Source organism: Aythya ferina, assembly GCF_964211825.1.
Source record: "Aythya ferina genome assembly, chromosome: 4".
NCBI classification, from domain to species: domain Eukaryota; kingdom Metazoa; phylum Chordata; class Aves; order Anseriformes; family Anatidae; genus Aythya; species Aythya ferina.
This window is the reverse complement of record NC_140300.1, coordinates 7,850,683-7,878,239: the sequence shown is the minus strand read 5'-3', so window position 1 is coordinate 7,878,239 and position 27,557 is coordinate 7,850,683. Positions and strand designations below refer to the sequence as shown.

Below are 27,557 nucleotides of genomic sequence, written 5' to 3'. Positions count from 1 at the left end.
TCCTCCCCCTGGCACAATAAATTCCACAACATCTCAGTTATTCTGTTTCAACATTCCTCTTAAAAAAAAAAAAAAAAAACCACCTTCACAAGCTTATTTTTATGAATCTTCATAGCCCAGCCGACGAATTAAAACAGTTCTTGCAGCTGAGTCATTAGCAACAATGAAATGATTGTTAAAACAATTTTGTAACAACACTGTCTTTTAGGATGAAATAAGATGCTCCCAATCTAAGCTTAGTTGTATCGATGCAGCAATCTTATTCAAGAATCACTAAACAACCGCGAATTCCTGATCCCCAACAACATCAGTAACACAGCAACCATCTGCCAGCATAAGATTTCACATTGTGGGGGCTGCATTTCCTATTTACTTGGTTTACTTGGTAGCAGTTTAAAATGTTGCACAATGGTTTCTTTTCTGTGCTTCTCCAATTACACAATTTCCTCTTTCTTTGTAACAGATAAACGTTGCAGTTCATGGTTACTGCAGGGTGCAGGCAGGGGGGTTGTTGCATTCTGAGAGAAACAGCCATTCTTGTGGCTATTAGTTTTTGTTTTGTTTTGTTTCGCTTCTATTTCAGGAGTAGCCAGAAATCACAGGTAGGACTCTACTGTGTTTTGGAGTGTACAAATGTACCTTTAAATCTGTCTCCCATTAAGGTCTTAGCTGATCATCCTCTAAAGAAAATATTACGTAAAACACAACAGGAAGCCTGGAGAAAAAGTACTTTTTTTTTTTTTTTTTTTTTTTTTTTCTGTGTTCTTTTTTTTCTGGAGCCTTAAGTAAAACATTAGCCTAATTCAGACGGATGTTATCTTCATACAGCACTCTTCTGGGTTTAAAACTCTAATTAATTTCCTCCGCTGGGCCTGCGCAGCATACAATTAAAAGTTTATGAACTTCATCAAGCACAGCACCTCCGCATTCACGTGCCTGGCTGCCGGGGATGGAGACAGCAGGTGACGCCACAACGAGAGCCTTTGGGTGAGGAGCAACCCCAAACCCTCCTGGCCCTGCCCAGCCTCCCCACGGCCATCTATCTCCTGAGGCCGTGCCGTGCGGTGGCAGCAGGACTTTGGTGAGCCTGCAGGACTACATCTCCCAGAGAGCCTCGCAAAGCCGAGCTGAGCCGTACTGAGCCGTGCTGTGCCCCAGCGGCTCAGCATGGAGAGCCCGGCGGTGACCTTCACGTTGGCTTACGTGGTGTTCGCCGTCTGCTTCGTCTTCCCCCCGGACGAGGTGCGCTCGGCGGGGCTGACGGTGCAGGGCCTGCTGGCCGCCTGGCTGGGCAGCGAGGACGCGGCCTTCGTGCAATACCACCTGCGGCGCAGCACCGGCACACTGCTGGCTCACTCCCTGCTGCCCCTCGGTGAGACACCCGGCTTCGGTGGGGAGAAAGGGGCTGGCACCCGCCTCCCACCCTTGGGTGCGGGAAGGTGGGCAGCTCCCCGACAGCGGGCGGCGTGGTGGGAGCTCTCCAGCTTCTTTGGAATGCTGAGCTTTGAAACTACCTGGCTGCATCCATGCCATTACAAAAAAAAAAAAGAGGTTTTTATTTAACCAGGAAGTTCAAATCGGCTTCCTTGAGTGATATATTTCTAGTAAAACTCAGTGACAGGTAAGGGTACGAAGTATCAAATTGCTTAGGATGACAGATACCGTCCTACAGCTGTCCCGGGAGTGAGCTCACTGGCTAGATTAACTGTAAGATCCAGGGGTGTGTCTTTACGTGTGTACTTAACTGCTTCCTCTTCCTTGCAGGTTATTACCTTGGTATGTGCTTTGCTGCACCTGAAAAACATCTTTATTTTTTCTACCTGGCTTCAAGTGGATGGAAAACTTTCCTGTTTTTCGCCGTTCTCTTCCCAGCGGTGGCTGGTGCCCTGGCATATTACTGGTCACGGAAGGGTTGGAATAACCACCCCTTAGCCCGGACGCTTGCTGTTCACGCTCTCCCACAGTCAGGATGGAGGGCAGTGGCTTCTTCCATCAATACAGAATTCAGGAGAATTGACAAATTTGCTACTGGAGCCCCAGGAGCAAGGGTGATCGTTACGGACACGTGGGTGATTAAGGTGACCACCTACTGTTTACATGTTGCCCAGCAGCAGGACATTCATTTGACAGTGACAGACTCCAGACAGCATGAGCTCACGCCAGACTCAAATATGCCTGTGCAGTTCCTCACCATCCGTGTTGCCAGTATTAATCCCTACGTGAAGGCGTTTGATATTCGGTAAAACAAAATATATTGCCCTGTTATGTTATAGATATGGTATTTGATGATGCTGATGGAGTGTGTTTGTGGCAGATCTGAAGGCTCCTTGGGTCTTGCCCCTTCCTTTTTGCTCCCTGCCTGGTGTTCAGAGATGCTGTGAGCACAGTTCTACCGTGCAGCGTGTTGAAGAAAGATTTTTTAGGAAGATTCATGTACCTACAGTAATAATGCACAACGGTTAAACAGAGGGACTGCCCCATTTGGTCCTCTCTTAGAAAAAGGGTTGTTCTGGATGCAGAAAAAAAAAAGTAACTAGAAAAACTTAGTTGAAAGGTGAAGAACAGGAAAGAAAGGGAGAATCTCTGAATCTTTGGTCTCACAAATTTTGGGAGTGAAGAAATAGTGATTTGTCTAAAACTGTCTGTTGTTCTCCCATGTCTTTTTTTCCCCATCCTGCTCAAGGCTTGTAACTTTGTTACTTGTCAAAAGAGAGCTCACTGAGCAAGCCAACTATCCTTAAAGCAAGGAAATAATTTTGGTCCATTTATGATTTATGTATTCTCATAGCAGTAAATCATCGTAAATATTCTGTGAACTGTTATGGATCATTTTCCCAGGGCCTGCGCTATTTTTTCAGCAGTCTTTCTGTGTAGCAGGGCAAAAGTACAAGATTCTGCAGAAACCTGTAACACTGATTAGAACGGTGCTAAAGTCTTTGATGTTCTTGTGTCATTAAAAGGAGTACACAAAGACATGTTTGTGCTCCTGCAACTATACATTTGAAAAGGTATTTGAGTGTCTGCTGTAAATTTGTAAGTCAGCAGCATTTATTTACGAGGTAACTAAAAATAGACGTTACCAGACATTTAGCTAAACGGAGGGGTCCTGGCAAGCGTGAGGGTGGCATGAGACATCCAGGTGAACAGCTCAAACTGAGAAGTTAGGGTGAGCATTACAGAATCCAAAAGAGGAGACTTCTATAGGCCTGTGAGAGTGGTGACCAAATAAATATTAAACAACTAAATTATCTTCTTCTGTAAGTGCTTCAGTGTCAGAGTGATAAAACTATATCCCCTGCTGAGAAAAGTGTGACTTCCTTGGCAATTTCTGTTAGGAAAAAAAATTACAAAACCACAAATTCTATGGCTAAATGGAACAGCACCGAGAAGACTGTTTAGAAGCTCTTGTAATAAGACATGTCAAAAAGAGCAAATCAGTTAGGCTGCAGCCATACAGTATTTAAGAAAATTGCCATAGGACAAAAATCCCTTTTTAAGGCTACAGAATCATTGTATATATGCAGAATCAGAAGTAGATACAGTGGGATGTTTCTGAAAGAAAAATGCTTTTGTGTAGGCAGGCCATGTTTCTCTGCATGTTCAGCGTGAGTTCATTCTCTGGATACAAAGGTCTCTGTTATTTGTACAGACACTGTAGTCAGCAAGCTCCATTATCCTACAGCAGTTAAAACAATTGAGACCACCAGGAATTAAAATTAAGCTAGCCTTGTGCTGCAGGAACCGAGCTAGTGGCAGAATGACCTAGGAATTTCAGGGCAATGTTCCCAGGGCTCCTTCAATGAAAGCTGTTTAATGAGTGGAAACACTGAGATGGGGACTTCTGAATCTACAGTTCAGAGCTGCTAAATTTCAAAGGGTAACAATAATAATGTGTCACTACAGGATCTGTAAAGTCTTGTGGCACTTAAGGCCTGTGCAACTCGCTTAGGGAGACTTATTTTACTAGAGGTAACCTAGTGTGAAACACAGCCTGCTGCTGCCTTAAATCAGAGCATAAGTCACATTCAGCAGCCATTTGTAGCCTTTGTAAAATTTCAGTTTTAGTCTGTAATTGTATCACAGAGTCATAGAAACTTATACCGACTGTCATTCTTCTGATACTTACATGTACTGTATTGATATGTGATACATGCCTCCTCATATGATAATTGTAATTTCTGTCCTCACGAGTTCATGAACTCTAGGGAATTATATATATTATTATAATGAACTTGTACTATTGTGTAAGTAAATAGGCATTAAAAAGATGGACAGAAACTGTGCATGCAGTATTTTCTAGTTAAAGTATGATTTATCTATCAGTATTACTTTTATTCATGCTAATGACTTCAAAAGCCTTCCTTTTATGACGCTTTAGCTGATCTTTGGAATATCTTGCTGGCAATCTGATAAGGGTATGATGAAGAACTGGCTGGACATGAAGCCTGAACTTACTTATATATGCAGGTTGGGATCCAGGCAGGATGACATCGTGTTTCAAGTTGTATCAGAAACAAACAAACAGCAAAAGAAAATAAAATCATTGCTGTCATGTTTATTCTAACCAGTACGTACCAACCTACACAGCTTTTCTGTGTATTCACTTCTCTGATGTTCATCTCTGCACTGTACTATCAAGGTATTTGAATGGATAACCAAGGTAACATTTTGTTCCATCTTTTTTTCTTCAGGCTGAACTCCACAGAGTATGGGGAGCTCCGAGAAAAGCTCCGTGCTCCCATCAGCAATGCAGCTAATGTTGTGATCCATCAAAGCCTTAGTGATTTATTTCTAGAAACCTTTACTTCTCTGGTGGAAATTAACCAGCCTTATTCTGTTCCAAGCACTCAGGTGAGACCTTCTATCCATGTGAGACTGTAATAATTATATTTTTCAATGTAGGTGAGCCTGTGATTACTGTAATTGGTAACTCTGTTTACTTAGGGCTCACCTTCTGTTTCAGTAAACATTTATTATGTAGATCTGGCTGCTGCTTCTGTTCCTTCTACTAAGAAACAAGCTGTCTTGTGAACATTACATTTTTGAGACACAAGAAAAATAGCATAGTAGAAGGAAGTCCCCTATAATAATTTTCATAAAACTTTTACTTGAAAACATTTGGATATGGTGAGGTTGTATTTTCAGAAGGTTTACAGAGACCTAGAATAACAGCTGTTGTTACTGTGCTTTAGGCAGTTTGCTCTATTACAGCTTGCTTTTCTAGACAGCCAGGTTTTGCTGGATCTTCTTCTGTAATAAATTAAAGATGCTTAACTGGGGCTTGCTTTAATTGTAAATAATGCCATGGAGTCCTTCCTTCAGTAGCCTTTGGGGAGACCTGGTTATTATTATACTTGTGCTGTAATCATAAGCGTGACTAAAGCATTGTTCAGTGTAACAGAGGCAACTAATCGAACTAGCTCTGGTGACCTTGCAGGGAGACTGTGGCAGATGTACCACCTAATGGAGTGAGTACTTGATATCCTGGGCAGTATCACGCAGCTTCTATTATCTTCACTGCATGGTTACATGCAATAGCTAAAATAAAGCTGGATCAGACATGTCTGCACATAATGAGGTTGTGCATTCTGATTGCAGTGCCAGCAAACAGTCTGAAGACATTAAAGAAAATATACTATTTATTTGTTAGAGTTGCTTTCAGAGCTTTAATTTGTGTCATATTTAAGTGTCAACTGAGCTACTCAATTTTGCTTTGACATTGCACAATTAAAAAAAAAAAAAAAAAAACACAACAAAAAATATGATGCAGACATTAAAAATACGACGTGATTTTTCCCTACTCTGAAGCTCTGTGAATATATAGAAAAAGTTAGTTAACCTTTCTGCACTGGAGTTTTTCTTGCCTAAAAACTAAGATAAACTCTAATTTCTCAAACTAAAACCTTATATAGCCCCTGAAAGAAGCAGTCCTGCTTCCTACACTCTTCCTTTCCTAATGTTAATGCAACACTTTGTCTGTGGTGAACATGACTGGGAGAAATGACTGGGGTGAAAAGAGGCTAAGGAAGATGACTAGTTTTTGTCTGATCTGTTCAACAATCAAACCACCTATGTGGTTAAAGGAAGATGTGCTGTGGAAGTGGTAACCAGAGACCACAAAGCAGAGCTGCTTTTTGTTATATCAGTGCTATCTTACACCAACAGTATGGTTTTACCCTGCTGTGAGGATAGTTTTGTAAATGCTAGTAAACACTTCAATGTTTTGTTTTGTTTTGTTTTCATTTATGCCATTATATTTTTAAAAAGGTAAGTAACAGATAGTTATTTCCATTTTTCTTTAATATAAATACACATTTAGGTGTTAAGATGCATTTCTCAGAATTTTATAAATCCCTGATAGCAGCATGAACAGGATTCACATCTCCTTGCCTGTTCAGCACTCTTTTGAACTTCATCAAGTTCTTGGAGAGCTTTAGCTGGAAGACACATGGGAAATGCTAATTGTTTATCAATTAATTAATGGCAGGGGGTTGGAATTAGATGATCTTTAAGGTCCTTCCAACCCAAACCATTCTGTGATTCTAATTGCTAAAACACTTCAGAGCAAGATGATCTCTCTATATGCAACTGCTAGTTCACATGGCATAATTAACTGTGGGGAAATATAAATTATTCTAATATTTTCCGAGAAAAATTAAGTAAATTTCTGGTCCCTCAAGACCAGTGCTCATTAATTTCAGGAGACCCCATGTTTCCTGTTATTTATGTCTTTTATTTACAAACATGGAAGATAGGAACCACTTGATGTAACAAGTAGTGAGAACTGCTTGCTTTGATTATTTTCCTAACTGTATATTTCTGTGTTGTTTGAAAAAGAGCATGTCTGAATGATAAAGATGGCTGCTTGTTTACCTTAATGTGGCTGCTGTACTCTGGAAACAGATGGAGATCTTCAGAGACCTGAAAAAAAATCTGTTTTCAGTCATTTGTGCTTAATCAGTTTCACGCAGCAGTTCTGGATTTTCTGCCTATAGAGTAAATTTGTTCTCATTCATTAGTTTGTGTTCTCATGGAAGCTCTGGAGACTGGAAGCACATGCTATCTTCTGCTGAGGCAGGTCTGCCTTGAGGCTCTGCCCAGCTCGGGTTCCTGCTGTGCTTGTATGGAGATAATTTTCAAAAAGCCTTTTGAAGAGCAATAGCAAGCTATTGTGTGCGATTCATAGTTTTGACATTATTCTCCTTCAGGAGCTGGAGCCATGCATAGGGTGTATGCAGACTATTGCAAACATCAAGCTCATCAAGAACTGCCAGGAGCCAAATGAAGGGGAATGCCAGCAATGCTACTGTCGTCCTATGTGGTGCCTCACTTGCATGGGCAAATGGTTTGCTAGCCGACAGGATCAGCAGCACCCAGAGACCTGGCTGTCGAGCCGCGTGCCTTGTCCAACTTGCCGAGCCAAGTTCTGCATTTTAGATGTTTGCATAATAAGATGAATAATACTTGGATATGCTTTAACTTTTTAAATCTGAATGTATTTCATAGTGGTTTTGGCCAAAAGGCCTGTTAGCATTTTCTTATACTTCACATTCTACAGGAGTTCAAACTCAGAGCTTTCTTTTACAGCCTTTAATATGGATGTTGATCTTTTTATGTTCCTTTCCATTTTTACCTGTGTCTTTGTTTTTTTTTTATTCATCAGATGTCAGTTTCTGGAACTACAATATTTTGTTTATGTCGTGGATGGAATAAGGTTATCCCATCCATGTGTGCGGTAGTATTCTCTTTTAAACATAAGTATTTCTGATTCTTTCACAAAGGGCTAACTGAAAAAAATGACTTTGGTTAGTCTTCATTGATACCTTTGTGTTTATTTAATCTGTTTTTCAAGTTATTATTCATCTTGGCTAGTGTTCACAAAGCAAGTATTCCGGTTGTGTTCCTTCTGCTGGTCCCCTCCACATGTAAAGGGGATGGGTTTCTGTAAACTCAGGAATTGAATTCCTGAAGATATGCAATTCCCACAGGGACTTTTTATTCCAGTTGTGTCTAGTTTATTTTTCGATGGACATATTTATTTCAAACAACAGAAGGATTCAGAACTGTACCCTGCTTACTTACACTACTAATGCTGTGCATCATTAAATCTGTTGGTTTCCAGGAGCTACATTGCTTAGGGTTTCAATGTTTTCTAGATGATGGATTATTTTCTAAGTTTGAAAGGAGCACAGCAAATATCCAAACTGTCAAATTACTCTGAAAGAGTGCTCAGCTTTTTCAAAGCCTTTAAGTTTTGAAAGGTAACCTTTTCCCTGAAAGAGATGCCAGGATCACAGAGGTGTAAATTGCCATGTTAGATGCCCCAAGAATGACCATCATTCATTTCACTAATCAGAATTTTTCAGGTGTGCACTTTCAAGACTGCTCATAAGCAGTATTCAGTGTTTTAACATTCAGAGGGCACTGATGCACACTCCCTTTTACAGTCTGCATCAGGATAATTTGCAAATTTAAACCCAAGCATTTTCCATAAATTTAAGAGAGTCCTTCTCCTGGACCTAAATGTCGTGTTTACTGTTTTGTATGTCTATCAGACCCTTCAATGAATGATTGCTTGTCACACTGCTTGGTGAAAAGCTTCAAGGTGCTGGAGAATGTGTGTTTGAGTTCTCACACTGATCTGTGCACTGCAGTGGCTGAGATGCAGGTATTTGCTTATCCAGGTAGTCCATCTTAGAGGGGCAGTAACCTCTAGCAGACAGGTGGGACAAATGGTGAGAGAAAGGAGTTGTTTAAAGCTTTGGTCTAGGAGAATGAAAGCCTTAATGCTTCCCTTATATAGTGTGTGATCAGAAGGTTCTGTAAATCATAAGCACAGGTAACATGCCAGTGGCTAACTGAAAAAATCTTGATGTCCTTGAGAAGCAAGACTGTTCTGAGAAGGAATAGGTAGCAGGGTGTTAAAAATGGCACAAGTACTGGAAGTGCAACCACCAAAGATTTTGCTAGTATCAGCCTAGCCATAGGATGTATGCTGAATGCACCAAACTCCAATTAAATCAATGTGGTGAGGAAATGGTTATATATATGTGGCTTTAAGCCGTGTTTTGGAGAGCGATAAGGAACTGAAAACAGATTTGACAGCATCATTTGAGATCTGACATACTATATTGTATGGCTGGTGGAGAAGCTTTTTTTTTTTTTTCTTGTTTGTTTGTTTGTTTGTTTTTAAATTTGCACTTATAAGAGACCAAACGAGTATAAGGACACTGAGTATATATCTCAGTTGTTACGTATACAACTTTTACTACACAATTATCTGTACTGCCTATTAATAAGAGTGTTTTTTTCTGGTTTTCATTACATGTTGTTTCAGATCATAAAAAGTAAAAATTTAACACTGCACCTGGCAGTACAATTTTATTTTAAATGGCATGCGCCATCTGAATAGCATAAAATTGAGTTTCAGTTTTGTTGTAAAGTCTGAAAATTAGTAGAAAATCAAGAAGCTGATGAGTGAATTTTCCAGTACTTTTGTAGAAAAGTTATTTGGAATTTTGAAGTAGTCTCTCTGCAGGACTTTTTTTAACCTTTCAAAGAGTCCTACAAGGCCAGGTGGTATCACCTGACATGCACCTTCTTATTATACAGTAGACTTTATAAATAAGCATTTTGAACCATTTACTTAACAGTAAGTTTGCATAATATGGCACATATATAAGGGATATGGTCCTTGAAATAGCTGCAGAAGGGAAGGTAGGATTCTGGACTCTGTCACTGACAGCCAATTCCTACATCTCTTTTCCTGTTTGGAATAAAAATATTTATTGTAATGATGTATGAAGTTAAAATCATAAAGGCCTTGAGAACTTTAGACAATAAGCACATGTAGTTGCAGATATTTATATTAAAAAAAAAAAGTCAATTGCCAGTAATATCTCATGTAGTAAAAGCTTTAGTCTCCCAATTGCTTGTGCAGTAGTGTTTTTCTTTAGATAACTCTATCTTCTTTGTATTGATTGAAATCTTTCCTTTCAGTAGAACTTTGATTTTACCCATCTTATTTCTTTTGCCAGTATGACAATACAGCAAAGTAATAGTCATAAATGTATAATACTGTTGCATATTTTTTATGGTAGTGTTCTGTCCACAGAAGTGCCTCTAAGAAAACTTTGTAACAATTACAAAAATAAAATAATGATTTATGTTAATAATACTGCCTGTCTTAAATTCCTTAAAACAAGCATTTTTCCAAGTTTAAATTCTTGTAATAATCTGGCATGCCTCCAAAGTTGGTAAGCTTTTTAAAAGCTATGTTACAGAACTAACTTGTTAAAAATCTGTATGACATTTTCTTCTAAGAGACAGTAAAAGGAAAAACCATGACAGGTTTCTTAACACAGGTCATCTGATAATCTTATTTGTCTTGCATAATTCACTGAACATGAAATTTATATAGTATAAAAATAGGAATTTGTCTTCGTGATAGCTTCAGGTCCTCATTTTGCTTGCAGTAAAAAATAAATACATTGCCTCCCGCCCAACCATGATATGTTTCCTAAACAAAGGGGTAGGGATTAGAATTGTTCTTTTTACAACAATTTTCTAAGAGAAAAATGAACCGAGTAATGTTATGGGATAAAATATTTACTTTAAGAATAAAACCTTCGTCTATTATTAGTGACTTGGAGATACTTTTTCAGCTGCATGTTCTTCCCATCACTCACCTGTAGGTAGGTAATGTTAGTAAACTGCAGTACATTATGTAATGTCATTACATTATGACAAGCTATATGTGGCTGCATAGTGTCAGTGTAAGTACCACATAAGTATGTAGACATATATAGCCCAAATTTCCATATGCACTGCAGCTGAACAGGTGTTTCTGAGAACATGGGCAGTGTCTATATGTATTATTTATTTCCACAGTTGTGTTTTGTTTGGTTTTCTGTAATTGTAGCATTCCAGATAATACTGGCAAAATGTTTGTTAGTGACAAACATAATTTGGTAACCCACAAAAGGCATGTTGCCTAAGCAGGATATAGTTGGAATCCATGCTATAAATGAAGTTGTTTACCAGGAGGCTTGCCAAAACCTGCAACAAGAATACCTGATTATTATGTGATCACTTCCAATCGAGTATCTTTGTTGTGCTGAAGCGTTGTACACTGCAGCTATGTAGCATTCCAGTCAGCCTCAACTTACACAAGTAATTAATGAGTGACATTTCTTAAGAAATTTTGAGATATTTGAGGAGGTGAGATATGAACATTCAAGCTCTGACATGCACTACAAGACATTTTCTTCCAAAGATATACCACAAGGTTTGTTATTTGTGTTGCTTTTTGATCCAAACAGTTTATCTATTTTAAAACAGAGTTATTGGATAGCCTTTATGTTAAAGGCTTAATGAATACATGTAGTTCATTTTAAAACTTTGTGAAGAGATTAATAAAAATACAGCTGATTTTATGCAAGAAAGACTTCTGGTTTTCATTTTTAAGTTGTGTTTCACGGTTAAAACTGGGGGGTGGGTGGAAAGCAGACCAACTTATTGCTGTGGTTTCAGCTCAGAATATGACAGCAGAAGAAGGGCTAACATTCCCCTGAAGGAACACTTGACAACTCCTTCTTTTATACATCTCCCTCGTATAGTATGAATGAGGAGGGCTGCATAAAATAAGCTGAGAGAGAGAACCTCGCTCTGCGGCTCCCCTCAGGCAGCCATGACCGCGCCTGCGCCGTGCGCCCGGCCGGCAGCCATGTTCGGCAGCGGCGGTGGGGCTCGCCTCAGCCATGTCGGGCGGGCGGCGGGGGCTGCCGCGCTGCGATGGCGGCGGGGGGCCCGGCGGGCTGCACAGGTGGGAGCCCCCCCGGAGGGCTGGGGGTGAGGGTCTGGCTCCTTCAGGGCGGTTTCTGGGGGGAGATAGGGTTGTGGGGTGGCCTCGGTTCGTGGTCGTGAGGAGAAAAGGTGCTGCTTTGCCTTGGTGGTGTGTTTTCGGGTCAGTGGTGAGGGGCGCGGGGGTTTGGTTGGGGTTTGTGTGCTGCTTGTTTCAGGTGTTTTAATTGGGTAATTGTCGCGGGTGATTAGGGAGGCGTTTTGTCTTTTAACTGTCTTTGCGAAAAGGAATGTGTCGAAATGGAAATGTGTCACGGAACGTGCCGAAAGCGAGTCTGGGTGGAGGAACAAAAGCTAGGCTGTTAAGCCAGGTTTACAATAACAAAGCCCTCACTTTCACTTTTTGACTTAAAAAAGTGTAGTTACCTTACGGGGGCTGGGTCTGTGTGCCTGCAGTGTGGAGCCGGCAGCACGGGCTCCTTCCCTCAGGGAGGTGCTGGCAGAGCTGCTGGTTCTTACCCTAGAAGCTAGGGCTGCGGAGCAGTTTTATTTAGTAACCTATCATTTAAGATGTCAAAGCCGCCAGAACTGAGGAGGAAGGCAAGGAAAAATTAGGTAACTTATTCTTTCAGCAGTCCTCGGCTGTCCTTTCAGCCTGTTACAGGTGCCTCACGCTAGCTCCTTCCGTGCTTGTGAGGACCCCAAGGCAGTGTCTGGTAAACTATTTCCTGTATAAAAGTGTTTCCATGTCAACGGTTGACCTAAGTCTCTTTAAACGTGCCGTTTTCCTGTGTTAAAAGTCATAATTCTGTATGTTTGGTTCTTCTGAGCATTAAATGATGAATAGACTAGTATATAAATGTAAACTAATGTATTGCAAACTGTGAATGTTGGCACATGTCAGCAGTTCTATAAACACTATTGAAGGTCTTCAGTTATGTTTTCCCCCTTTTTTATCCCAAATAGAGAAAGGGTACTTCTGCTTTTCTAAAAATGAGCAGACTATTTTAAAATTCAGGTGTCATAACTGCAGTAGTAAAAGACCCTTTTCTCAGTAATTGCATTATCGACCACACTCTCCAAGATAGCATTGCTGAATGAATAACTTGGCACAAATTGTGTATCTCTGCCAAAGTAATCAACATTTTGTAACTATAATTGACAATGCTCTGTTCCACATAGTCAGTGTTTAGTGACTCCCTGTGACGGAATGAAAATTCTTATTTTCTAGTTACATGCAAGATCCAGACTGCTGGCAACAAGAACAGAAATGTGGAAGCTGGAATGATTCGGATTCTTTGGGAATTGATCAGTATCAATGTAGCCATATAGACCAGTGGTTGGAGAGGTAAGCAGTGCATGTCAAGCTTGTTTAAATACTCTCTTGGCACACTTGTCTTAAGCAATTTGACAAAGCTTGGGATGTGATCAAATTCAATGTTTTCTTATAATGCCATAGCACACAGTTAGCAAACTATATCTGCAACAGTAGACCATTAAGTTTGGCTAATTGAAATACGTGCCATAACATCAGCAAGTAATGCTTATGAAAGAAAGAAATTGTATATACTGAAGCAGTAGCTTAAGCTCTTTATTATTGATGTTTTCAGTGTTAGTATAAAACTCCCGTGGAAGCTATATGCTGGGTTTTTTTATGCTTTGCTTGTTTGTGCATCTTTATGTGAGTGGGGCAAACAATGATGAAGTCTCTTCTCTTGACAGTGCATTCAGCTTTACTGCAATTTTTAGTAAACAACAATTTTCTTTGCAGTCTAGTGTTGATAATAATTTGATGAAATCAAATATTACAGGTGGGTAGTTCCATGAGTATTTTGGTTTGCTTCTTGGGTATTCTGGACTAAAGACCTCAGGCAGAAGAACTGATTGAAGTTGGTATTTTAATGTCTGACAGGAAGTATGAGAAGTGGTGAATGCTTGGATACCTGCAGAATATTGCATAGAACGTAAATTAGGAGAGGTTAAATATTTTAGTGAAGATACATGAAAACTTCTGAGTGCTTTGTACATCTGAGTACTGCATTATATGAAAGTGGCTCTTATAATTTCCAATGGTGTGTTTGATATTGTTTCAGTTAATAAACAACTCTTTTGAAGAGGTTAGGAAAAATAATCTTACCTTCAGGAGTGTTTCCTGTGTCTCTTAACGCTGTCGTTAAAAAAAACAATGGCACATTACAATTGTGAATCAAAACAGATGTGTTAGCAACATATTGTTTCTTTTTGGTTGAGTAGATAAATTCCTTTGTGCTGGATCTTCATGCCATGTAGTGTTAAGATTATTTTAACAGCATCGATGGTCACTTCAACTGTTGATGCAAAACAGTTCAGGGAGGTTAGACTGTAAACTAAATCTACTTTATTTTACTTTATGTTAAAAGTTGAGGCATTAGTGCTTAAAGAAGTGGACAGACTTCAGTCTGAAGGAAAACTTCTGACCCCACTAGGATATTGCTTCATTTTCCAGTTTTTATTTACTGTGTTGTTGTTTTTTTTAACTGTAACAGGTGTGTGTCACTTCACTCAGAAAATATCAATAATCCACTAGTTATTAAGCAGCTTCCTGGCTCCCTTCTTGCCATTATGTGGCAGAGCTTACATTCTTGAAATGGTGTGCCAGGAAAGTATGAAATACAAGTGTCTGTCAGGATATTAGTTCTGCTTGGGTGATAGACATTTTTCTAATCTATTCCATTTCTCCTGTCCTTTATGAAGTCCTTTGCCAGTGAAAGATTTTTGACCTTACATAATTTTGTTTATTATGCTCTTTGATGGAGCTGTAGAAAGAGCTGGCAGTAGCTAAGCTGGGAATGTTTTAAGAGATTAAGGTCTATGTTTTAATGTAAAACTTTGACTGTTTTCTTTTCCTGCAAAGTTAACCCAATTATACTACATTGCCACAGAAGATGACTTAAGTTGAAATGTTTTAATTTGTTTGACTTTGAACTAAAATGGAGTAGGAACACTCTCATGGTGTCACAGTTGGGGAGGAAGCTGCATTTGTCCACCACTGAAGGTTCTGTCACTTAAATATTTATGAGCAACAAATGTTCATACACAGTTCTGATTTTCCAGGACTATGACAGCAGACGATTCTCAGCCTCTTTATAATTGCCCTGACTGGGAAGGTGGAATTGAAGAAGGCAAAACAATGAGAACATCTGCTAGGAAAATGACAAAGTAAGTATTGAATAATTACTAAATTACTGTTGTGTGGTTTTAGCAATAACCATCTGATGATTTTCACCTATTTCACATGCATAAACAAAGACTTGAAATATGGACAGGCTTTTTCATATTAAGCCTGAAGGAAACCTGAAGTAGAGAGTAGCCTGGAGAACTCAAAAGCTGTTTGTGTGATCATTGCAAGTTCTCTTCCTTCTTAGGTTAGATTTCATATTACAATTGTCTGTCCAAGAAAATAGAGATAGTGAGGTGGGAAAACAAAAACCAATTTTCTAGGCTTAGAGAAATGGCCATGAGGTCACTCAAGCCTTTATATTATCCATCTTTGTTTTACTGAGCTGATTTTTAATGTATACTAGGAGGTTGTTACTCATGTATGCAGTAATCATGCACAACTTGATTTCCTTGTTGTAAGGCAGCTCTGGCACTAAGTAGCCTCAAGTATGTCTGCTTATTACAAACCTGAGCAATTGCATTAACCTAGAAAACCCCAGTCTGCTTGTTCTAGTGGCTGGTTTGGTTAGTCCAACTTTCAGCTCTGTGTAAACTAGCGAAGTAAGAGTTCTGTCCACTGTCTGTCATTGCAGTTGCAGACTGTATGTTTATGTGACTTGAAAAGCACCTTAATAGCTCTACAACAGTCTCATTCTAACTTTTATTTTTAAGTTCTGTTTCAAATGATTCAGCTAATCCGTCTGAAAGGGAAACAGATGAAGTGGTTCTGAGGAGAAGACAAAAACAGATCAATTTTGGAAAGAACACACTTGCATATGACAGATACATTAAAGAAGTTCCAAAGTAAGTTGTACTGTGTTGCGCGTTTCCAAATACTTTTTTTTTTGTGACATGGGTAGGTCAGCACACAGCTTCAGTTCGCTTGAAGTAATAGGAATGATAAGTGAAGAAAACTTGAATCAATTATTTTCTTTATAGAGAAGTCATATTTTTTTTTTGTATAGGAGCAAATTTAGTTAGTGAAGTTTTAAAGCTAAATATTGCATTAGTGTATTGCTGTTGGTATAGTGGCGATCATGCTTGAAAAAAGTATCTGTATTAATCAGATTTTTAATGAGACCTTTCTGGTGACTGTTGGTAGGCCATTATGAAGTTAATTGATACCAGGAAATGCTATCTTTGAGGAATGAATGAAGCCTTGCATTTAAGTATTGTTAAGAGCAACCAATCGTTAATGATTTGTCAGTACGTAACTGAAATCAGAACTTGGATTTCTTTTCATCTTTGTTATTCCACTTCAGGCTTTTTTATATGAATTGTGGAAGTTGAAGACTTCTTAGTTAGTCCCCTCTGCTTACTGCAGACCTATCAGGACTCAGAAACTAGTCTGTAGTAACATGTGGATGTGCATCTGTGTTCTTGGTTTTTAGTTTTGGAGGTAGTTACATAGAGTTTCTGGTTTTAATGTGACTTGATACTTAGAATTGTGTTCTCTGGATTCTGCCTTTAAGAGTCTGTGGTGAAAATTGCCAGCCAGCGCAGTGAGTGCAGCAAGCTTCCTGTTGAACAAAATATTAAAAACTTGATTAAATATCAACAACAGATGTCATAAATGACCACAGATATTCCACAATATAATGAACGCATCTTCAATAAAGTTCTTTCTTCAGAGTTGCAGACTGCCTTTTGAATTGTGATTTTGCTTGTCTCTGTGTCATCAGTGATAGGACTGCAGCCAGTCTTACAATGGTGCCTGGCTGCTGCGTAGCTGTGCTGTGATCAGTTAAATTGTAGGTGGAAAATAGGAAGAGGTGAGAACATTGAGGAGGGAAAAAAAATAATGGATAAACTATTTAAAAAGTTTTCTGGGTGGCATTTTAACAAGGCAGTTAATAATACTGTTCTTAAGCAGGGATCTATTTATTTTAAAATGATAACAAAACTGCAGTGGATGATTATATTGATCTGTGAAGGTGGTAGGGAGAACTACTTGAGGTAAAGGTGCTTTGTGTGATTTAAAGCATGATTTTTTTGTTCCTGTGAACAGTATTTTGTACTGGAGCCAGGGTTTGAGTGAACTTAGTGGTGGTTAGGGTCTGAGTTGGTTGCACCATCTGAGAAATACTGCCTCTGGTCACTGGTTGATCCCAGGCAGCATTGTTACAGCATCTACACAGTGATGATTCAGGAAAGGCACACCATTTGTGTATTAGCTGGAGCATGTGGGTACATGGCTCTCCATGCTCCCAAAGGAAAAATGCTATTTAGAAGCAGAGCAATCCACCTTGTAATAATGCGTGGAAGAAGTCTTCAGTGAAGACAATTGTGAGTTGACCCCTGGCAGCCACGTACCCACACAGCTCTTTGCTCACTGCCCCTTTCCCAGTGGCTTGGAGGGGGAATAGGGAGAGCAAAATTGAGAAAGCTCATGGATTGAGATCAGGGAAAATTAATAGGTGATGGAAAGGAGGAGGGGGAAACTTGGTGTATGCAAAGGCAATCACTTACACAAGAATACTGATAGTCTGCTGGTCTCTGAGAAGCAGCCACTTTGGAAGATATGTCTTCTTCCTCTGCCCCAGTTCTTGTTGCTGAGCTTGATGTTATATAATATGGAATACTGCTTTGGGCAATTTGAGTCAGCTGTGACAGCTGTTTTCCCCTCTTCTTGCCTGCTCCCAGCTTACTGGCTGCAGGAGGGAGCTGGGCAGATTAGGGAAAAAGAGAGAAATTAGTAGGCAAAATATTAGTTTCTTATCACCACTGTTTAGCTGTAAATCCAAAACACAGCGAAGCAGGGGTACTTATGAAGAAAGCTAACTCCATCCCAGCTATGCCCAGTACAACAGTGAGTACAAAGAAACTGGACAAGATTCATGAAGTTTGAGATAGAAGTATCCAGAGGCTAGGATACTACTGAAGTGTGTTTCTTTGGTTTCCTGTTTGTCTGCAGCCAGTAGGCACCTGCTTTGGTGTCTTGCTGGACTGAATGAAGCTATGGTCTGAATCAGTATTTTGTTGTTGCTTGTGCAGTCTGTTGTCAACAATGCTTTAGAATTTACATATCTTAGTGTAAGTGTTTAGAAATAGGAGAACTATTAGACCACTGCTGCTTGCTTTATCTGATGGACAGGATTTTTTTTAAGAACAAAAATAATATCTTGAAGTACAAACATTACTGTGTATTTACAGGAATCAACGAATACCGGGAGTGCATCCTCGAACGCCCAACAAATTTAAGAAGTACAGCCGTAGATCCTGGGACCAGCAGATCAGGCTGTGGAAGATAGCACTGCACGCATGGGATCCTCCTGCTGAAGAGACCTGGGATCTGCAGCCAGTGTATGTATTGGAGAATCGGTCAGCAGCACACCTCTTGCTTCACAGGAAGACTCTGTGTTTCCTTCAGAGTGTTCCTAAGTAGTAACTGAAGAGGAAATGAGTTTCAGACTCAGGAATGGGGGCCTAATTGAAACCTTTGTTTTAATTTTTGAATTCTGTTAATCTTCAAGTCCATTTTTAGTCTAAATTCATCTCTGATGAATCTCCTTCCACTTGAAGGAAGAACGCATTTGGTCTCTCTGTGGTAGAACACAGTATTCCCCTGTGCATTCACACCAGTCAGCACAAGATAAAATTATCTTAGAAAGGGATAAGAATAAGTAGAAATCTGGTCATTACTGTTCCTTGACCTTGACAAGCTTTCCATCGTTCCTTCTTCTGTTGTCAGCAGAACCACTGTCCTGCGATAATGATACACGAGAGAATTCAAGAATTCTGTGAAGATTAGAGAGAATTCTGTGTTCTTTGCAGGAGAATGGCAGCTGTGTTCAAGATGGAATTTTTTTTATTTTTTTTCATACCTTTGAATTTCTGTAACAAGGCTAGCTTCATTCACTCGCACCACTTAACATTTTACAAGTTTTGGACCAGTAAAGTGGGAGTAGAAGAGTGAATGTACTTCTGTAAGCACTATCACTGAGGTGTGTAAATAGTTTTTAGCTGTGATCTGATTGACGTGCAGTGGAAGCTGCAGTTGTTTGCACCATTTGGGTGTTGTATGAGGTGAGCCATGAACCACTGCAAGTATTGTGTCTTTTTGAAGCAGTAAGCTAGCTGGGTAGTATTTAAAATCCAGATTTTTGTTGTGTTTTTAGTAATACGGAACCTTCAGGCAGTTCTCAGGAATGGTTCTGCAGAGATCATGATGATTCTGTTTTCCCCATGTTTGATGAAAAACTGAAGAGAAATGAGTGTGGAAACCAACACAGCCAGACAGACTATGCACCAGAGGGGTATGAAATAAAACTTCTTTGATCAACTTACTGAGATAAATAAATACACGTTGCTGCTGTCAGGTTTTTCTTTGTATGAAATGTTTAGTGAGAGGGCGATTGATGCTGGGACTAAGCTTCACGTTTACACTGCTGAATGCAGGCCATCTATGGTACAGAGCATTGAATGGGGGAAAAACTACCAGAATTACAGAATTGCTTGATGAACAGCAGAAGAGAGCAGCATTCTTTCTGCTTCTGTGTTTTAACAGCACTGTGCTTGTCAGCAGAACAGCAGGGAGTGTAAAACCAAAGCACCTCATGCACTCATCTCTCTACTGAAGTACTTCAATCGGGGGTTATGCGTGCTGAAAATGTTCCACTTCCAAGCTCACTGGATTTTCTTGGGCAATTCTGACTGGGTTCAGTTTTCAGAATACAATGGAATGATTACCAAATCTGAGCCATTTTCTTCGGTATTCCTTTGTTATCACTGAAGGATCATACCACAAAGGGAAAAAAAATCTTGCGAACCATCACATGCTGTTACTTTGCAAAACTGATAAGCATTTAAACACGTGAATTTTTACATCTTATTTTTTTCATCCTATTTTTGTAGTTCCTGCTCTCCTGATTGTTCTCCAGTATGGAAACGCAGAAAACGAAACAATCCTGACCCTTCTGTGGTTTCAAAGGGCAAAAGCCATTATATGCATATGTACCATGCACTGGAAAGGTATGAAATGATTCTCCATGTGGTGATCCATTCATATTACAAACAGACTTTTGGAATATAACTGGAATTTATTCTTCCATTTGCTAATAGCTCTAATTTTATGTAAACGTAGTGCAATTTAATGAAGACAGGAATTCATTCCAGAATAATTATGCTGTATGATTGGATATATTTACACTGTGTTCTGTTGCAAAGTTGAAGAAAACATCAGGACATACAGCATAAGTTATTTTGAGGCAGGTGGTTTTTTATGTATATGTTCAGACAACATTAATGTCTTGCTCTTGATTCCACATAGAATGTAGTTTCTGCTTCAGTGGTTGTAATTCTGAAATTACTGTGGCTCTGCAGTAGTTATTTTCTGTATGTGTTATGTGCACTGCATTCTACCTTCTGGCATGCAGAAGTTTGGCTATATAGAAGTTAATGAATGTTATAGTAGAGGAATGGAATGCACAAAAAAATGTGCATTCATAAGTCAGCAAATATTGAAGCTTGCTGCCTGGTAAATTACTGCCCTGTTAAATTTACTACAGATATTACAGGGAAATTGTATTTATGAAAAGTTCTTTCTTCATATCCCTTCTGTATTTTGATAAAGCTTTTCCTTGCTTATGAAAGGTAGTATGAGGAAAAAGTACTTACTGGCACAACAGAATTGTCCTAGTCCCAGGCTGGGTAACCAGAGTCAGGTTAATGTTCAAAAATATGTAACAGAAAGGTAGAGTTTTTCAGGCTAGTACCTTTTTTTGTTTTAAGTTGCTCAGGAATTACACTTCTGCTCTAGTGATTGATTTTGATCTTATTTCTTACTTCCCTTTCCTAGTTTTGGTGTAAAAATCTTCCAGGAAAATAAGTTAATAAAGTAGAATGAGGTTTAACTCTATACAAAGTTGTGTCGGAACCACAAAAAAGGCAGCCATGATCCAATGTTTTAAGTTGGGGGGTGGGGAGAGGGAGGTGAGTAGTTCTTTTTTCACAAACATTAGTAAAAATGCTTATACGGTTGTGTTTTTTCTCAACTTAGCCCCCTTATCCTCTGAAGAGTTAGGAGGAACTATGATACAAAGCTCCATGATTTCAGACCTTTTCATTTTATTTTCAGTTTTACTGAATCAGGACATCAGAGGGCTTTTTCGAATTGTTCAGAGTGGGAGACCTTAGGTGACAATGATGAAGTAATGACAGTACAACATGGTATAGAAATAACAAGGTAAATACTATAATGATGATCTCTTTTAATTGTCTATGCTGTGAAGGTGTTCATGGCTTTTTTTTATCTCGCTTTTCCATCCCTGTATAATACTGCTTTTTTTCTCAGTATTTTTTTCTCTAGTCTAACTCCCCACCTACTGCTTTCTGCTGCTTCCACCATTAGGAAATGCTGTAAGATGCTGACAATCTTTCCCCTGTTGTCTTACGGAAAGCAATGGCAATTTGTAGAATTGGTCCCTGTTGTTGTTACTGGCCTGCTAAGCCTAGGAGCTGAAAACTTTCTTCTCCTCAGAGGTGAAGCTGCTCTACAGCTTGTAACAATGACAGTTCTTTGTTTTTATGCAGTGACCTGATTCCAGCGAGTTGTTCTTCGGGATGGAACGCCCAGAAACAGAAAAACACAAGCATCTTTCTGCCTGACAGCAAAACTTTCAGAGATTCAGACTGCAGGCTGGAGAGGTATAAAATGCAGCTTATCAATTGTTTTTTTCCACATACTAAGTTAAGAACCAAGCTTGCATTATTACTATATTCCAATCCAAGCTTTCATGATTATTTTTTTATTATTGGTTTTAAGGATGTGTTGGTGGTAAAATTCTATCCTTACTGTTCTCTTGTGATAGTCAATTAGATTAAGCAGGAGGTTGTCGCTGTTCTTAGTAGAAAAAGGTTACTGTAATAAAGCAATTTTGAATTGAAGAAGGGGTACAGAAGGAAAATATGTGGATTTCTATTTGTAGGCTTAAGCTTTGTAGCAGTTTACTGGAAGGACATCAGCCAGAATACTCTGAAAAGGGATGGGGAAGCACTGGAGAGAGAATAATGACAAAAAGAATTTAAATACCAAGGTGAGTTCATGGTGACTATTTGTTTTATCTATTCTGTTTCAGTAGCCCATATGCAGCATTGAACAGAATCCAACTGTTCAGTTCAAACAGATCAGTTTCTCTTTTTATTCCTTTATGGTAAGTGTTAACCTCTCATCCTCCTGTATTTAGTGCAGTACCTTAAAAGTTCTAATACTTCAGAGTTAGTTGAAATATTTGTTTGGTTAGAAAACATGTCTTATCACCTAATTGCCATTTTTTTGAAAACTATTTTAATAGCAGATTTTCTGCCTTTAGTATTTTGTGATGAAATCAGCTCTGCATTTGCAGCAATAGGTTTCAATGAAAGTTCTCTTCTGAACTGTAGATTCTTTTGTTGCGTTAATACGATGGTTTGTATCTTGAGTCAGAGTTTTATGAATATAGTATTTTGTGTAATTTGATCTACGCTTAATGAAGACTGAAGTATGGAGTAGGATACAGGTGTCTTTAACAGTCATTATCATGAAATATATTGCATAATAAAATCATTAAAATATTGCCTCATTAAAAATGTGCCGCATAACTAGTTTTACACTACTTAGATTTTGCATTCCCCTAGGAATATGAGGAAAAGGCAGGTAGAACAACTTTTTTTTTTAGAGTGCTACTAACATCTTTTTGCTGTTGGCTCAAATGATTTTAAGTTAAATTCTTTGAGCTTGACTAAGACGTAATGTGTTACTTTTTCTAAAGTGCTAATTCAGTATTTGTAAATATTTAGTCTGTCTTTGTATATAGAACTATCAAAGAAGGACTTTCCTCCTGTGACAGAATGACTTGAATATGATACAGCACGAGATCAGTGGATCAAGACTTGGAAGACTGGTAAAGCCTCATAAATTCTGCACTGAAAGAAGAAGGGATTTACAGTCAGCATATGTACAATCAGCACGAGGTGAAATGAGCAGGTGAAAAAAGCGTGCATTTATAATCAGAGTTGGGAGCCTTTCTGGTCTTCTGGGTAGTCACTTGATATTTATCTGCTTTGTAGTTGTCTTTGTTTTAAACAAGGCTATAATGATTGTTTATGCTCACTGGGTTTGTAATCACTCATTCTAATTGAAAAGCTGTCTTTGTGACACATAAAATACAGAAAGTGAATTAAATAGCTTCTCTCTGAGACAACACCTAGGTTGCCTGGGATACAGAGATCAATATTCAGAGATAGACAATACCTTTTACAATAGTTTTCAGGAGTGATGAGCTCTAGCTCTCAAATGGCAGGAGCTTTCTGACATATCTGTGGAAAGCGAATATTGCTTTAAAACTAGCTTGTGAGTTATGAGAGAACCCCACTCCGCTCCATTTTTGAAAATTTCTACTCGGAGTTTTGGTCTCAGGAAAAAAAAACGGAGCTGTTCTGAGCCCCATTACATGTCTATAATTTTGAATGTATCTGGTTGCTTTTTAAAGAGAAAAAAAAAATAGTAGGACACATGTCAGGAATGTGTTGATTAGATTTGAGATAAATGTATTTTTTGAAGTAGTAAATATTTAAGTGAAGATGATGTAAGGGGTTGGGATATAGGCTCAGCTGCTTCATTTTCTTATTGGCAAATAGTTTAGTTATATCAGGTATGTATTCTTTTTACAGTAAGTTACATTCTCAAAGTGTTCACGCAGTCTGTAACACTTCCTTTAGTATGGAAAGTATGGCTGTGTCTTTTACACTGTGCTTTAAGTTCACCCTGTACAATGCTCTGATCCTTTTGTACTGTAATACCACAGCTTAGAGTAATGTTTTGCTGTTAATGAATAGATAATAATGTATTTATAAAATGTTATCTGCCTTTTGTTTAGGTTTCTCCAGATCGTTAAGGATAGATTGTCTTCTGCAAGTTCTGCCTCAAGTGTAAAACCTCAAATTTCATTAAGCTTTTGCTAAGATGATGATGGATGTTCCTTAAAGTTTGTGAGACTGTTTCTTCTTGACCTGCACTGACAGATGACTTGCACCATACTGTAAAGTCTATTTCAGTTGATGGCTCTTCCTGTCGCTATTTGGAGACCATGCTGCATAAAGCGAACTGATGTTTTGCTGCTGAATTGGTCCAATATTGATTCAGAGTGAAGAATACTTCCTGTTAAACCAAGGACTTAAAACCCTGTTTGTTCTACTGGACCGATTGTACATGCAACCTGGAGAACTGCTTCAAAAGAATGTAGATAATTCCAGCCTTTCTTCAGTTGCTAAAGACAGACTGCTTTTAACTTTTGGTGATTACCTTTTCAGCTTGTTTTCCGTTCTCTGAGATAAAACGCATTAAGGTAGCATCTGCCTAAGTGAGAGGAGAGAAGGGGAAAGGTAGATGGTTTATTATAATCAACTGTGTCTCTATGAGGGGATGAGTGACTGTCTGAACAGCAACACAGTCTGAATACCTGGATTGCACTTTCATGTGTGTTGCAGCATGTCCTGAAAAAACAATCTACTGCTGAAAGTAGATGAGGGCAGTGGTATTGTTACAGGAAATGGATGACAGCCAGCAGTATTTGCAGGTTTGGGGCTGCTCTTGGGCATGGAGTGTCCTGGCTGAAATCCACAATGGTCTTGACTCTCCCTTGCTCTACCTTTGTATCACTGTGCTGAAAACTTCAAAAGTGAGGGCTGTGGCTCCAGTGGAGTTTAGAGCAGAACTATTTCAATTGGAAGAATTTTTTACAGACCTTGTGACTTATGTAGCATGTATGAGGTACAAGTGTCTGTTAGAGCTGGTAATTCTCTTTGCAGTAGTTCAGCTTTGCTGTTGCAGCCCTTTGTAAGGCCTCTGCAGAAACTGTGGCCTAGGGATGGTGCCTAGTAGCCTTGTTGTGGGGCTTGCAATGTACCCAAGGGCCAGAAGCCAGCTGTTCTGCTGAAGCAGAAGTAAGCTGCTTCCTCAGGAACTACTTCCAGTCCCTTCCAAAACCATATTTCCAATTGTTGCTAAAATCTTTTCGAGGTGAGTTTTTGCAGGATTTCTGTGCTTGTTTGGGATTTTCAGGCACAATTCTGATGTGTCCAGTGCACCAGGAAAACCTGACTGCAAACAGCATTATTGCAGTGGGCTGGAACATTAGATTGCCTTCACCAAGGCCTGTCACATGCACAGAAATTCACTGCTGTGGTTATTTATCATGAGTTTGGCAGTTCCTAACAAAGAACAAACTTTGATTAGGTAGGGGAATGTGTGCTGCTGCTTCAACAGAAGTGTGTTAGGTCACAGCTACTGCTCAGTGGTAAGAATGTCCTGGCTGTGTGCTCTGTTCCCAAACACAGGAAGAGGCTGGGGCCTCTGCTATTTAAAACGTTAGTTAACCTCTCACTGTTGTGGGGTGGAAGGAAACTGACTATGGGTTGGTGACTTTTGTCCTGTGCAGTTCCTGTGGCTGTTGGGACTCATCTATCTGTGCTTAGGCATAGGGTTTGGTAGTATCCCAGCACAACGTGTCTCAGTCACGTACTGCTGAGCATGGGGTGTGTATATGGGGTACAAATCTGTACAGCACCTTTTAAAGTAATACATAGACCATTGTTGTTCCAGTGTGCATGCTTCCATGTACTTTATGATTGTACATATGAGAATGTTATGTTTTTGGCATATCGTCTTTACGCAGAAGAAATAAAGACTTTAAAAATCCCTTTTAGTCATTTTTCCATGTTGAATTTGTCGGTGCTTCATTATAAAAGGCATATGTGGGTTTGGTAGTCTTTTTGTTTGCTTTAGGGTGTTTTTTTGGATGGGGGTCTAGTTCTTGCTGAAAGGGGAGGGATTGAGTCCAACTCCTCAGTTTGTATTTTGACATCTTGTCATGGGCTTGCATTTAATGCATTGTAGCTTGGTGGTAGGGGGAAGCTGAGGTTCCAGAACCCATTCTGCCAGGAGAAAGGTGTCCTTGTGGGGCAGGTGGAGTTGTCACTTGGGGGTAATGGGCTATCACAAAATGTTTAAGCTCAGCTGTCAGAGCCCTGAAGCTTTTGTCTGTGATAGATAAGGTCTGCAGCTGACTTACGGACACAAATCCATACGACTTGTAATGAGTCAGTTCTTAATGTGTGTTTCTTGGTTGAAGGTACTTAAATTAGGAATAGAACAACCAATCTGCCTGTGGCAGTAACATTTTGGACAGGCTTGTTCCCTAATCCAGGTTCCACATGGTTGGACGAGCTATGATAGCAGAATGAAAGGAATGATACTGAACAGATAAGGTTTGAGGTCTACTAAAGTCATCTCCTGCAGTGCTGCCACTGGATATAGAACCATATCAACACCTTTTAATTAGCAACACCATCAGTCTAAATAGAGCAGTTAAAACTTGAATGCAATCCATCCATTTGCTTGTTTATCTATCTGAAACTATTTGATGTAAGGATTTATAACTCAGGTAAGCAAAGCTGAAATTTAGTATTCCATGCTCAGTTTCCAGTTGATAGTTTTCCATTACTTTTACCTCTTAATTAAATGCAGTTTGCGTAATTCTGTGCTCAGTTTGTAATTATGCCAAAATAAATTCCGAACTTTGCTAGTCAGGTTTAAATTTCTTTCAAGAAGTGACACGTATCTTCCACTGGGAGAATAACCTTACAGATGATACATTATCTGTGCTTGTAGAAACAGTCCTTCACTAGCAGTTCTGAAATGCCACTGTGTCTTTTTTTAAAAACAAGAACAAAAAAAACTGTTCCTTTGAGGTCACAATGATGAAGATATCTCCTTGTTCCCTTAAGATTCCCACTGGAGTGTGAGAGTGCTTTTCTGAAGGATTTTCTTTGCTGGAAAGGATGGAAAAGTTGCAAGACAACTGTAACCCCTCATCTGTGTTCCAGCAGATAGTTTTGCTCGGTAAACTGAATGCAGTGCTATGCTAACAGCACTGTGCATCTTCTAGGCTGGGACCATTCTCTATCGGGCAGCTTGGATGAGTTCAGGTAAACAAGTCAACTGATCTCAGAGTAAGGCTGGAAGAAATGGGTTGGTTTGTATCTGCTTTGAACCTCCGCTGAGCTGCAAGAGTGTCCTTGGTTCAGAAACACAATTCTGTTATCTGTAGTATGGTGTGGGAAAGGAGCAGTGCTACTGCAGCAGAAACATTCCTGTGCAAGCATGTATTTTTTATACAAATGCTGAACAAGAGACGTGGGCAAAGGGGAAGGAACTTCCAAGATGGGTACATCACTTAAATTGTACTGCTTTCATGTCTTAGAATTTTACTGAGTGCAGAGCCAGCCTGATTGTTACTGCACACAGATGGGCAACTTGGAGGCATCCTGCAATAGGTCTTGCAGAGGAGAAAAATGCAGGACCTGTGTACAAACTTTGGGGGGAGGGAAGGGGAAGAGCACGAGGTGACAGAAAGTAAACTCAGTTCTCCCTTGCATCTTCCCTAAATACTACTGATTTCAGCCAGGAGCACAAAGTATGTGGATACTATCCAAAGAGCATCATGAAATAGCAAAAAGAACACTTACAAGTGTATAGTTATTTATATAAGTGTGTATTTTTTGGTGTGTGTGTGTATATA

The 27,557-nt window shown here is 39.3% G+C and overlaps 2 protein-coding genes across 5 annotated transcripts; both read left to right on the top strand.

The window, feature by feature from the left end:
• Positions 1 to 703: 703 nt before the first annotated feature.
• On the top strand, positions 704 to 10,175 carry TMEM129 (transmembrane protein 129, E3 ubiquitin ligase). The gene is made up of 4 exons (XM_084518832.1): positions 704 to 1,372; positions 1,765 to 2,239; positions 4,692 to 4,851; positions 7,209 to 10,175. Exons 1-4 carry the CDS (start codon positions 1,168 to 1,170, stop codon positions 7,455 to 7,457), a joined length of 1,089 nt encoding a protein of 362 aa, XP_084374958.1. The 5' UTR covers positions 704 to 1,167; the 3' UTR covers positions 7,458 to 10,175.
• Positions 10,176 to 11,726: 1,551 nt separating this feature from the next.
• LOC311436430 (uncharacterized protein) lies at positions 11,727 to 25,675 on the top strand. 4 transcript variants are annotated; one of them, XM_084518593.1, is made up of 12 exons: positions 11,727 to 11,824; positions 13,034 to 13,150; positions 14,896 to 15,000; positions 15,673 to 15,804; positions 18,154 to 18,303; positions 19,119 to 19,256; positions 19,855 to 19,971; positions 21,077 to 21,184; positions 21,532 to 21,645; positions 22,077 to 22,151; positions 22,794 to 22,963; positions 23,856 to 25,675. In XM_084518593.1, coding segments are annotated over exons 1-11 (1,122 nt in total). In that variant the 5' UTR covers positions 11,727 to 11,759; the 3' UTR covers positions 22,795 to 22,963; positions 23,856 to 25,675. The 4 variants fall into 4 exon arrangements, with proteins under 4 accessions (XP_084374719.1, XP_084374716.1, XP_084374718.1 ...); XM_084518590.1 differs by having other exon boundaries at positions 22,777 to 22,963; XM_084518592.1 differs by lacking the exon at positions 22,077 to 22,151 and adding an exon at positions 21,927 to 22,034.
• The last annotated feature ends 1,882 nt before the right edge of the window (positions 25,676 to 27,557 follow it).

Coding starts and splice junctions, on each gene's coding strand:
- TMEM129 (XM_084518832.1), top strand. CDS start 1,168: ATGGAGAGCCCGGCGGTGACCTTCACGTTGGCTTACGTGGTGTTCGCC. Junction 2,240..4,691: donor GTGAAGGCGTTTGATATTCG/GTAAAACAAAAT, acceptor TTTTTTCTTCAG/GCTGAACTCCACAGAGTATG. Junction 4,852..7,208: donor ATTCTGTTCCAAGCACTCAG/GTGAGACCTTCT, acceptor ATTCTCCTTCAG/GAGCTGGAGCCATGCATAGG.
- LOC311436430 (XM_084518590.1), top strand. CDS start 11,760: ATGTCGGGCGGGCGGCGGGGGCTGCCGCGCTGCGATGGCGGCGGGGGG. Junction 13,151..14,895: donor ATAGACCAGTGGTTGGAGAG/GTAAGCAGTGCA, acceptor CTGATTTTCCAG/GACTATGACAGCAGACGATT. Junction 21,185..21,531: donor CATGGTATAGAAATAACAAG/GTAAATACTATA, acceptor GTTTTTATGCAG/TGACCTGATTCCAGCGAGTT.